Genomic DNA, 12,786 nt, shown 5'->3' with positions numbered 1-12,786 from the left:
ATTTAGCTGAACTGTAGGCTATGGGCAATAGTTAAAAGAATGAATAGTTTAAGAACAACATCTGATTTTCTTGCAGTATAAACTTGCAAATTGCAGTTTCTCTATGATCTTCACAAAGATAGACAGAAATAGAAGATAAAAATTTAAATGTGTTGAAAGTACATTAAGGTTGCTAAATCAAGCACTTGAAATTTAGGAAATGCCGATCACAGCTCTGCTTCCTTGAGTAACTGAGTTATGATCCAATCTTTAATTATACAATCAGGTACTATTTTTTTCTCCTGCATGCGTGGGCAAGTGTATTCAGATCTCTTCCTCCTAAATTAAAGAATTAAATTGGTAACATAAGTAGGCTGTTATCCTGTAGGTGGATCAGCTCTTTAACAGGAAAAGTGCTCGAGCTCAACTGCAGCACTGCAACTCACCGTGGAACAACACTGGAAAAAGGTGTATTGGGGTCCAGTCTTTGCCCCAGGAGGGTGGTGAGATCCAGCAGCTCCAGCCCTGGTTACTGACAGACAAGCATAGACTCATTGAATTCATCCTGGAAGGCTGTGTGGCTAAGTGACTGCGACTTGGCACTGCTGCACGAAGCTCCCAGGCTTCTATTCACAGCCCTGCCTGACATGACCTTACACAACCTCGCAGTTACCTCACTCATAAAATAGTGGGGAACGGTCACCCAGGAATAGGCTATGAAGGCTTGCTCAATAATAAGAGTTGTGGACCTCCCAAAAATAGAAACAGCCCATAACAGAAGATATAAGAGCAAAACCCTCCTACTCCACACACCTTCACCTAAGCTTAAAGCATCCTCTGATGAAAGCACGGCCACTATCCCTTTGAGTGTATCCCACCTGAGTTCCTGTCAAACTTGCCAAAGATCAAGCCACTTACTTGGAGGTTAGGTGTAGTTTTAGGTAACTAGCTTTGTAAATTTCAGCCATATGTTTAGCAATCCCCACTGGTTTTCAACCAGCACATTATCTGCTGGAAAGCCTCGGTTGCCATTACAACAAAAATGAGGATGGAGCAGAGGTTTCAATGTTCCTATTGAAAAAGTAAGCATTGCAAAACAGTCTTGCATGATTAACTAGAAAAGGAAAACATTCTTCATGGTCACTAGGGGAACAAAGGTATGAAGAGGAGCAAAATAAGTCATTTGCAGTGCTTGCAAAAATATTGCATTGTTCCTCTGTTTGTCAGCTCCATTGTAAGATGCATATTTTGCCTTTGTTGTCAGTGATTTTTCTGGGGAGTGCTACCTAATTTCAAACAAATAAATTACTGGTAATTTCAAAATCAGTCATTCATGTCACTAGCAGAACTCTTCAGCTAGATAAGCTTCTCAGCTTTGAGCAATTTGGTGTAGTGGGAGGTGTCCCTGCCCATGGCAGGAGGATTGGAAGTAGATGATCTCTAAGGTCCCTTTCAACCCAAACCATTTTTTAATTCGATGATTCTATGAGTCAAGCTTTTATTCTAGGAAGGAAGAAAATGAAGAGATGTTTACCTATAAACTTTCCCTTAGAAATGTACACAAAACAAATCCACTTGTCTTTTCCTGTTCCTACAAAGTTCCTGTTACAATAACTCTACGTGGTTTAAATAAATTGATGTTGATAAACTACAGCCTATTTTGAAACACTTACTTAAATTTTGGAATACTATATTCAGTTTAACTTGCATTAGTTTCCAAGTGATTTAAGATAGGCTGAAATAATGTTTCAAATTCATTAATTCAAAATGGTACCTTAAGCCAAACTGGTGCAATATGGTGTACAGACACACCCTGGGAAACCAATGTTTGATGCCAGCTTAGTGAACTTGAGCAAAAGAGCCAAACATAGATATCTATATATACAGGAACAAGAGATACACTATAAAACTGTCTTCTTCTATAGCACCTGCTGATGGGCTGCTCCTGAGACTTTTAAGGAACTGGCCAGCCTGCTTTCACATTAAAAATACTGCACAAAGCTGGCCAGGATTTCAGTCATCGGGTGTTGACTGACAAATAATATAACACAATTAAATTATTTCTTGTACACTCAGGATAAGTCAGTTCCACTCTTGTAGGTCTGTTAACACAAAATAATCTCTAAACATCAGTTGAGAGCAGTTTCTCCTTTCGCTGCTCCTCACACCCAGTGCTTGGTTACAATCCTAGCCAGTGAGATAATCACCACCCAGAAGAAACATTCCATTTCCCCTTTTTATATCTAGTTATGCTGCCAGTTCCTCCTAGTAAGCAGTTGTACAGCCCCCGGAAGGATAATGCAGCCTTACTTGGTGAAATCTGTCAGTGTGCCTTTCAAGTGTGGCAAAATTTATGGAAAAGCTCAAGACAAATTCCCTCACCACTTAGCCCTGGTAAAGGGGTTTTTGCATGTATGTACTGTAGTAGTACACAAGCATCACCCAATGCTTTACTATCACACTTAGAGCAGGTAACTCCTGTATGAACTCAAAACTAATGTCACTGTCAAGGAGAAAAAAAAAAAAAAAAGATGAAATAAATCTAAAACAATAAGGAGAAAAAGAAAAGTCAAGTGTAGAATATCTGAAAGTCTATCTGTTTAATGTTTGCAGCTCATCTTAAAAAAGATAAATATTTATTTGTACTCTCTTGATTCAACCATGACTTGCTGAAAATTTTCAAACCTGATCTAAGTTTCTTTCCTTCGCTTTCTTTAAATATATGAAATGTAATAACCATATTCACACTTGCCACTAAGAGCAAGAGTGGAATTCTTGTGATATGGTAAAACACTATGCTGGTTTAGACCTCTTGGTAGCCCCCAAGGGAGATGTCATACAGAGGAGAACATGGCACTACCTTTACTGGTTGCTATTTAGTTTCACCAGTACTCACAGAGATCCTGCACTGCATACTGCAGGAACACTGGTGTATATATACAGTAAAGGACTCAAAATTATGCAAAAGTTTAGCCAAGTGCAGCAGAAAAAAAAGATCACCTTCCTGTAACTGAGTTTCTGTCCCTAAATGAATTACGAGCAGGATAGAAAAGAAAAAAATAAAAGATGATGCAATGTTAAGGAAGCTAGGCTTCCTGCCTTTCATGTCCTCTTCTTCCAAGCTATTCACAACCTTGTCATTTCCTACTGGTGTCTCTTGTCACAAACCACTCTACCCTCTTTGATTTTCCCATGGTCTCAGCTTTCCCTGACTTGCTTTCAGTGTCTCACATAAGCTTTTTCCATAATTTGTAAGAGCACTCCCTTTTCTTTAACATCTCTCTCCAAGATTTATCTTTGCTGTAATTGCTGTAAGAAATTTACCATGTTACTGTATCTTGAGATGAGAATGATTCATTCTTACTTTCTGTAATAAAAATGTAATTACCAGATTACTTTAATTTATTAAATAAGGGCATGCAGATAGCCACATGTACTTCTTTATATTTCTTGTCCTAATCTTTCCGTGTCACTCATTTTTATATACTGAAAGTTTCGTGCAATAATATATGAAAATGTTTGGTTTAAAATTCCTTTGCAGAGGGGCTGAGATTCTATTTCAGGCTCATAGTTGCAAATTAATACAACACAACAATTAGCTAGGAAAGATAACACATATTCTAAAATATTTTTTAAATGAGAAAATTGTATTCAGGCTGAGGCTCTACACACACAAAGCTCGGGAAGCAGCCTCAAGTTATCCTACAGTGCATACCATCCCATAAAGCACTCTTCAGCAGTGGGTTTCAATTATCATTATCAGAGATGCTTAAATTTCATGCCATAAACACATCTCAACCTCGACTCCAGGCACTCACCTTTCACAACAGCACAGTCAATTTTGGGGGAGTGCTTCCCAGCTTCCAATGTACTTTATTTCAGTCTAACTTCTGTTGTTTGGCAACAGCTATCTAGACCTTAATAATATTTACAGTGGAAACTACTAATATTTGTCTATTCCAAAGGTCAAAGGGTCCATTTATGTACAGGGTATGTCTGGGGAAATTAATGCTCAGTCAGCACTAGCTGACAGGATAAAGATCAGTGAAATTTCTGCTGCTTTCTCAGGGAACATGCCATGTGGGGCATCCGTTTCCTGAAACCTTTCATCAAGCTGGGCACATGTGTCACTTTCTCACCTTCCTGCTGAAGGGAAAGTCTCTTCCTGCCCTAGCCTCATCCTCAATACAAAATGACCTTTTACTTTTCCTTTTTTTTAAATTCATTAAAATCAGACATACGGCATATGCAAATAAATTTGATTGCTAATTACAGTCCAAAGTATATTCCACAAACCACTGAAAGAAAGCTAAGATCTAAACTGTGAGCCTAGTGGTTTTGGCCCAATGAAATTGTTCATGGAAATACTGAAAGCTATCAGACAGGATTCAAACTGATCATCTCCTATTACTCAGGACAAAAATACAATACAACCATAACACTGGGCTTCATTTTATATTTAAAAGCAATTATTTCATTGTGGCTTACTCCATAAATTAAACTGTACCTGGGGAGTCATTCAGGCTGAAGGCAATTCGTACTGGCTTATCAGCAGGTACCCTGGCGGTGGTGATCATGTGGGCACTTGAGTCAATGCTTTTACTTGTTTGTTCCAGCTGCAATAATACAAACAACATATTTATTACAGAGCATGTGACACCATTCAACAGTTGAGTTCTAATGCTTTTCATGCATTCATAGCTACCCTTCTCATTCTTGCTAAGCAACGTTTAGAATCAAAGCCAAGGGAGTGCCATTTCACTTTTCCACTTCAAAAGGATTTCAGTGAAATTCAGAGCAGAGACTGCCTTTCTTTTGCTATTTACAGGTTAGAAGAATGATGGCAAAGGAAGCTTCCCCTCTCCTCACCTGCTTGCTCCCCGCCATTTCCCCTTCAGCAAGCCTTGACTCGTGGCAATGCTGCCTGGTTCTGAAGGTGAAGAAGGAAGAAGGGGTGGGGAGTTGAGAGTAACATGACCCCAAGCCTGCCATGTGATTGTAAACGTGCACACCACTCCACATGGTGTCAATGAGGAGGCACCCATCCTCCTACCTTCCACCCAAACTCCCCCAGTCAAGCTGTGCCTGATAGTCACACACTTAATGGTCAGGAAGTTACTGGGTCTCCAAACCTTGGTGGTGATTCTTCAGTGGAACTCTGTGCAGGTGTGGGGGTCTGTCTGCATGGGTTTGCCTCCTGGATTGGGACCTTATTCAGTCCTCAGTCTTTCTTCTGAGACCGCCAACTCCCAAAAGTTGTTTTACTGAGATGAAACCCTGTCCATTAAGAAAACTGCTAGATCATTTCAAGCAGGCCACTAAAAACTTGTTGAGCAAAAAAAGAATTGGCTACTACTAATTAAAGCATCTCTGAACACTCAAAAATTGTACTCAGAGCTCTACTATGTATATTTAACCTTTTAAATGCTCAGTTTTGGTTAAACTGTATTAAACAGTTGAACACAAACTGAACCCCTATATAGTTAGCACAAAGCTGTTAAATTCACAGATATTAATCTTCTGATTAGCTGCATGTGTAGAGAACATGAAGTCTGTGGGATTTCATGCATGCAAAAGATCTGCCCATAAAGAAATTATTTTAGGACTGAATACTATGCTATCCAGAGTGCATTGTATCCATACCAACTTTGTGGACAATTATGAGACTAGCTTTTAAAGCACCATAAAAACTCCTCAGTCAATTAGAAACCAAATTCTACAGGAAAACACAATGAATTCAGAAAATTCAGGATATGTGTCGGGAGACAATACCGTACTTAGCTAGTGAAAACAAAACCCAGTTTTCTAAGCCAAAAGTCTTTCAGTTTTTCAGTAAGGTAGCTATTGTATTGCATGGAAATTCCAACAACTTGTTCTATTTACACTTGGAAGTCTCAGGAAGCCAATAAAACAACACAGTATTTCAGGATTATAATCTTCTGTGGTGATGTATAAGTGAATCAAATTTTTCCTTGAAATCACAGACTTGCAATCAGTTGAAGAGTATCAACTTTGCCTTTGGCCCATTAATTTCAGTGCTTTCTTTTAATTTGCTTTGTCTCTCTGTGATACAGTTAGCCTGTAGCAATGCTACATAATAAATTATTTTACGTGCACAATCTTTTCTTAAAAAAAAAACCCAAATATTCTAAAATCATTAGTCTGAATAAATCTTATTTGAAGATTAATGTCTCTTTCTACTAATACATGAAGAACATCAGGGATTGTTCTTTATTCCAAATACATAATCAATATACAAAAAAATTGAATTAATATCTATTAGGCAGAGACAAAGAAAAGTCAACTGTTGCAGTGTATATTTTTGGATTGAGGAAAAGATCCTTGGAGTCAACTGAAATATTCAATTCTAAACTAAGTAATTTTTACCTTCTCAGCTTTATTGATCTTTTTTTCCCCCAGACTCTCAATTTATAAGAAATACTGAGATGTCTCATTGTTTTTAAAAACAACAGAACTATCAATCTAAAATTCTTTATCGTATTTCCCCTCCATGCCTCCCAATACAAGGTGAAGGAAAACAAACCATACCAAACCATAAATTTTAAATTATAAGCACATGCTTTAAACAAGGCTGTTCATTCTGTGTTGGTACACATTCCCTTGACATCTGCTTACTATCTCAAGTGGTGTTCCATGTAAGAGTATACTTAATATTTTGTATCGTAGCCTAAGAAACTAAAATGATGCATTATGCTAGAGGTTTTAAAGGTTGTCATAACAATATTGCTAGGAGTAAATCTGTTGTCTTATCCCAGTCACATACTCTGTGGTCTGTGATGTCTTTAAATCACCTCCTTTAAGTAGCTACTATGTTAGAGCGAAAAACAATACCCCTTCAATAAGCAATGGTGAATTCTATCATAACACAATGAGTGTTTTCATTTTATTCCAATTCACAAAAAGAAATCTCATCTTAATATGCAGGAATTGCCCTGCTATCCATTTTTTTATTATTATTACATTTATCCCTTCACTCCCTTTTGTGCAGAATCCTCAAGCTCTTCATCACAAAATGGGAACAGAGAGGGATAGAAGCAGCCTGTGTGTAAATGAGGTGATACAGGAAACATGCAGTTTAACTGCCCCCAATTCCCCACCTGCTTTCTCCATGCCTGAAGAACGATATCTCTGTAGACAGAGATGAGGGTAAGTGGGCAACCTGGAATTTAATGAGATTTAATAAGCAGCCCCCTTCTTCATGACAATTGCCTGTAGAACTGGTTGCTGTTTCTCCATTAAAAATCTGCAGCAGAATTCAGATTAAGTCCTGTTACAGCTCTATCAATTTAGTTCAGTTTTCACACCTGTTGCCTTACCTCACTTAGTGGAGCGTCTGCACTTGTATAATCCAGGGCCAGCCACTGCCTTGGCTTGTCGTTGCCTCTATGGAGTAAAGCTTCAATAAAAGAAAAAGCTGCACCTGCTGCATAGCAACAAACTGACAAGGTCTGAGAAGCTGAGACAGCTGTCAGGGCAACATGCTGCTACCTGCACTTCCCATAGGCTTTGCTGTCCCAAAAGATCACCCTTTTCCACTTTTCTCCACAATTCTGTTTTCCCTTCCTCTCCTTGCTAGGGACGAGAGATTCTGATGCTGTCACGCTTCAGGGAGGAAAAAATCCTTCTGTCACAGGCATTATCAAGCAGCAAATTGTGGCGAGCCCAAGATTTTTAATTCATTAGTCCTGGCAAACCTAAAATACAAACAGACTTGCTTCATAGGACAGGAATGTTTTCAGCATGACCCAATCAGTGTCTGTGTCTATTCCAGCAAACTGGCAAAGATAGCATGACTGCAGTCAGCAAAAATGTCTGCAGCTCCAATCAGCTTTGGCTGACACTGCCAACTTGGACTGGCTACAAGCAAACTATCAAATGATAGCAGCAACTATCAAAGCTAACAACAAGGGATGGGCTTGGTGTGTTAGGCTAGGTTCACACTGGCTTTGGTCAAGCCAGGCTTGTCTAACAGCAGATGATAGCCTGCACTTCTGAGGAGGCAACAGGCAAATTTCAGAATGTGTATGCTGTGAAAGCGGATATATTTAGAGATGAGCTGGTGATGGCAGTGATAGCTGAGGCTGACTAAATCAGAGATTTGACTGAACTCAGAGGATTTCCTAGTGTAACTTCAGACTGCTTTTGTCAGTTTTGAAACCACAGGCAAGCAATTAATAAGATTAATTTATTCAGCTTACACTTTCATTTTCTGTAGTTTTGTCATACACGTACTGCCTACATGACTTCTCTGCTTGATTGCTATCACATTCATTGGAACAAATGGAGAAAATGGAGAACAATTATGGAATGATTATACAGAATATCTTTATATTTATTGTCCTGTACTTGAAAAGGGGGTTCTCCTTGTTTTATATTTCAAAAATGTATTTTGAAAGTATATTTCGTATTTTCAAATTCCAAATAGAAGAGTTTTATCTAACCCAGATCTCCTGCATAGGCACATTGCTTGATTCTCCTGGCTCAGCTGAGTTATAGAGAGGTTGCAGGACAAATAGAGTCATGAAGGTCTGAAGACAAATTTTTATCCTTCCTCAGCCTCTCATCTTCTGATCTAGCTCGGGATTGATCTAATCAGTGCAAATCTCAAGAAGCCAGCAGTTGCCCTCATGGCCTCAAAAGACCTTTTTCATATTTTAAATTACTAAACTGCAAAGATATTATACCCACACTGCCTTTCCCCATCAATGGCCCAGGAAAGGTATCAGTTACACTGTTAGTTAGGTATCTGGTGAGGCTGGTTTTTTAACTGCAATGTGATTTCAGAGCAGACTATAGGCTCTGGCCCAAAGAGTTAATGAAAAGTGGGACTGTGCCTCTGACTGCTCTATTTTGTCTTCTCTTGATATATTTCTAAAAAGACTGAGAGTTTCTCCTTGTATATCTCCTATGGAAGGAGAGGGAGAGCAAGTTGTCTCTGATCACAACCATTATTGCAAATAACATTCTACAGCTCAATACCATCAGCAGTTGATATTGACCTCCAGCTTCAGGTCCAATTACTGTGTAAGTATTTGTTTGAAGATACAGAAAATCCTGGCTCTGGAGAGGTCACTAAAAATATTCTGCTTCCGTTTCCACCGAGCCAGGGTTTCCCCCAGATTGCAAGATCCTCTTCTGCTTTGTATGGACAGATAGTATTTAAATGGAATGAGTGCTTTCATTACATGCCATTACAGTAAAGCCTAAAAAAGCCTCTCTATGTAAAATCTTAAGACAAGGCTATCTTCAATAGCCATGACAGCAAGGGTCTTAGACAGAAATGATGGCTGAATGGCCCCAGGGTGGTTTTTCCAGGTGGCTCTGACACTCCACATTTCCAGACTAGCACTTCAGTTTTATTCAGTTTAAATAGTATGTGCACTTGCAAACTGAGTTAATAAACATTGTGTTTCATATCCATTGTATACATGTTTTTAAATGTCAGTGTTTCCAATTAATTCTGTATGATTATACACACTGTAGAAGAGAAGATGGAATCTCCTTTTCTTCACTTAGTATTCACACTCCTCTTCTAATAGGGTGTACTGCTTCTGAAAGCTATGAATCATATGCTAAGATACCACAACTGCACAAACCAAAAGGGCCCTCATTTGCATTTAAGTATCAGTTCCATGCTTTATAGTATGATTAGTCACCTGAAACTATTACTTTATGGAAGGTAGCATGTTTTCAAAATGTGAGAAAATTATAGCGTTTTGTATAGAGAACATTAAATTTGAAGCATCAGGATGAATAATTTGACTGTAACTGTTTTATCATCTATTCATTATTGAGGCTATGATGCTAAGCCCCCCAACAATATAGATTTAAACAGCATGTTTTGAAAGGTTCTCTAAGTTACTTCATAATAATAAACTACTGAAAATCTCAGTTTTAAACCATGGGGAAATTGAAATCCAGAGCACTTCATTTTCATTACTTGCTCAAATTAATAGTCAAAGGCATTGTTATTTTTGGGTAGAGATAAATCCCACTTCTCTTCTTCACTTTAAGGAGGTGACTAAAATGTGTGCCTCTAGAGAAAATTGCTCTCCCATTTATTGCAACACAAAAAAATATTTCTTTGTAACAGGCTGCACATTGCAGTCTGTAAGGCTGACCTTACAGTCATATCTGTAAAAAAATTACAGAATGCTGACAACTGAAGTTTTTTAATGCAGGAGCACAGGCTGCCCTGTTTAATTTCCACCATACTCTTAAACATCAGATGCATGGTACCCAAGCAAAGTTTTTTCAGTCTTGTATCACATCATGAAATCGGTGATATGCTAGAAAAGGATATAATGTCTTATTAATCAAAAATGCTGTAAAACCACTCTGGGGTTTACTGATATTCAGTAGTAGAAACACGCAAATTCATAACAATATTTAGGATGAAGTATCAGTTATTCTACACATGTAAAAAAAGCCAGTATCTGCTATCTAATAAAACACCTGTTGCCTTCCCCTTTTTAGCTGTGCTACTTTCAATTCATCTCAGTTTCCTAGTATAAGTAGTATTTTAGTAGCACATGACCTCATTCACACTAAAATGGTGTTTCACAGATTGCCAATTTAAAAATACATTTAAAATATTCTAGCATATGGAAGATGTTCCAAGTAGAAAATAAAATAAAAAAAAAGCTTTGTTTAAAACTGCACACAGAGCAAAATATTAATTTTATAGATTCCTCCAAGTACAAATGAAATCCCATTTTTTATGATTTCTGACTAAACTACTTCTGCAACAAAATTTGAAAAAAAATTCACTGTGGGAAGAATTTGGTCCCCTTTACTGATATTGGAGCTGATAAGGGTGAAGCTGCTCTGTGCTATAAAGAATGTTTTTGAAAGCATAAACATTTGTGAGTCACAGATTACCTGTAGAATTTCCAGCATCACTTGGATTGTATGACTCAGAATCTGACAGATATTAAAAGCTAGATGATACATTCAATTTTTCTGCAGTGGTAATTGAATTAGTGCCTTCACACCAGCCATAAAAGAATTTCTTTGTTGATCTTATCTCTTCTTGCAGGCTATAAGGATAACCATTTCAAGTCTGCATGGAAGTGGGTAGAGGAGTGTTTTTTTCTACACCAGCACTTATCCTAGGTGAGATCAGACCATCTAATATGATGTAATAAAATCCCAATATTCCCAGCTAGAAATCCAGAACCAGAAAAGAATAATTCTTTCTTGTCTTGTGGATAATGGAAAGCTATAGATCAAATACACATTATTCAGTCTTGTGCCTCACTCGCGACATAACATCCCAAGTCCTGAACAACTGGAGCAGCCAACAGTGCACTTCATTGATGTTCTTAGATACTACCTCCAGCCTCCTTGACTAGGTACTATTTTAACACAGGGAAAATAATGTTCTTTCCTCCAAGCTCAACACTCATAAATGGCTGAACCCTATCAGATGAAATTAAGTCATTCAAAACAGCATGAACATACATTGAGCACCAACTTAAAAAATAGCACATAAGAAATTTTATAATTAATGGAAAACTGATATGCAATAGCTGAACTGCCTTCTATAGGATCATACAAATCCAGAGAGGGATATTGTTGCAGAGAAATTAAAAAATGGGTTCAGTCAAGGTAATGTGGATTTACATGAGTTGAAAATTTTTACACTTGCCTTACAACCATCTGGAAATAACTAGAGCTTGAATCATTTGAAAGCCAGATTCAAAAAAACTATCGCTTCCACACCAACCTTTGGGAAGCTAATGCTTGTGAGAGGAAGAAAACTGAAGCCTTTGAGATATGATGCTGACAAAGATCCTTCCTTGTGTATCTCTTGCATGGAAAATAAGATAAAAGCTGGTTAGAAATATTACTGGAAAAGCCTCACTGTTGTCAGAAATCAGCAGGTGCAAACTTACACACTTCACTCACATTAGCATAGAGATGGAAATAACCTTTAGAAGCTAATTAGAGGAAGAATGGTGGCATGTCATCTCAACAGGGAATGATGAAGGAGGATATGGATTGACAGGTGTGCAGCAATTCACTGGGAGATGAGCAGCTGAATGTTCAAAGCTAGCCTTGGCTAGCACTTACTAGTTGGAAACACCAGCACTTCCTCACAAGCACTTCAACACAAATGCATCAATTTTACTTACCAGCTGTGCCACTAAACCACATTAAACTGTCCTAGGATAAAATTATAATTCTGTCATATCCATGTAAAAGCAGAGTTTTGATTTCAATTTCAATTGAACTTGCCATCCTTAAGGGAATGTTTAGCTTACCTGAACTCACTTAAGAACTTACCTGAAGAGGGTACTACAAGACATTACAGACTCACTTGCTGATGATGGCTGGAGTCAACACACTTTTTCATGAAGTTTTGCTGCTATATGGAAGAAATCAGCATTCAGAAGAATGTGGTAAAATGCCTAGCAGCAGCTGGTATTCTTCTCATACTTGAAACTTCACTGTTGATTCAGCACTGAAACTGCCTTAGTTAATAGTGCCAGCTGCAAACATAGACATTTAGAAAGAATGCTAGAATACATATTAGAAAATTTTTTTCATTACTAAATAAGCTTATAATAGTCCAGGAAGACCTCACACCTCCTCTGGACATTTATCCTCCTTTCCTTCCTGAAGAGAAAATATGATACAAACAGCAGGAACAGAGCAGAGTTCAACACTGTGGTAGATGGATCAGGCACGTGACTATCATGCAATGACAGGATGTGTGTGCACTAATTTATCTTATTCTGTAGAATGTACCACACTAAACAAGAAACCATCACAGTACAATGT

The 12,786-nt window shown here is 38.0% G+C and overlaps 1 protein-coding gene across 7 annotated transcripts in view; it reads right to left on the bottom strand.

Annotated features, from left to right (window-relative positions):
• Positions 1-7,762, bottom strand: part of MAP3K7CL (MAP3K7 C-terminal like) — a 30,574-nt gene extending 22,812 nt beyond the window's left edge. The window contains exons 1-4 of one of the 7 annotated variants that reach the window (XM_051607911.1): positions 7,317-7,762; positions 5,112-5,256; positions 4,849-4,909; positions 4,487-4,595 (exon numbers count right to left, since the gene is read on the bottom strand). In XM_051607911.1, coding sequence (XP_051463871.1) covers positions 4,487-4,595; positions 4,849-4,866 — 127 coding nt within the window. In that variant the 5' untranslated portion in view covers positions 4,867-4,909; positions 5,112-5,256; positions 7,317-7,762. Of the gene's footprint in view, positions 1-425; positions 512-3,797; positions 3,818-4,486; positions 4,596-4,848; positions 4,910-5,111; positions 5,257-7,316 lie in introns of those variants that run through there. The other 6 variants (XM_051607907.1, XM_051607909.1, XM_051607908.1 and 3 more) reach the window with 6 other exon arrangements.
• Positions 7,763-12,786: the final 5,024 nt, after the last annotated feature.

This window comes from Apus apus, chromosome 1, assembly GCF_020740795.1.
Source record: "Apus apus isolate bApuApu2 chromosome 1, bApuApu2.pri.cur, whole genome shotgun sequence".
NCBI lineage: Eukaryota > Metazoa > Chordata > Aves > Apodiformes > Apodidae > Apus > Apus apus.
Note: the sequence above shows the minus strand (reverse complement) of the source record. Positions and strands in the feature narration are given on the sequence as shown.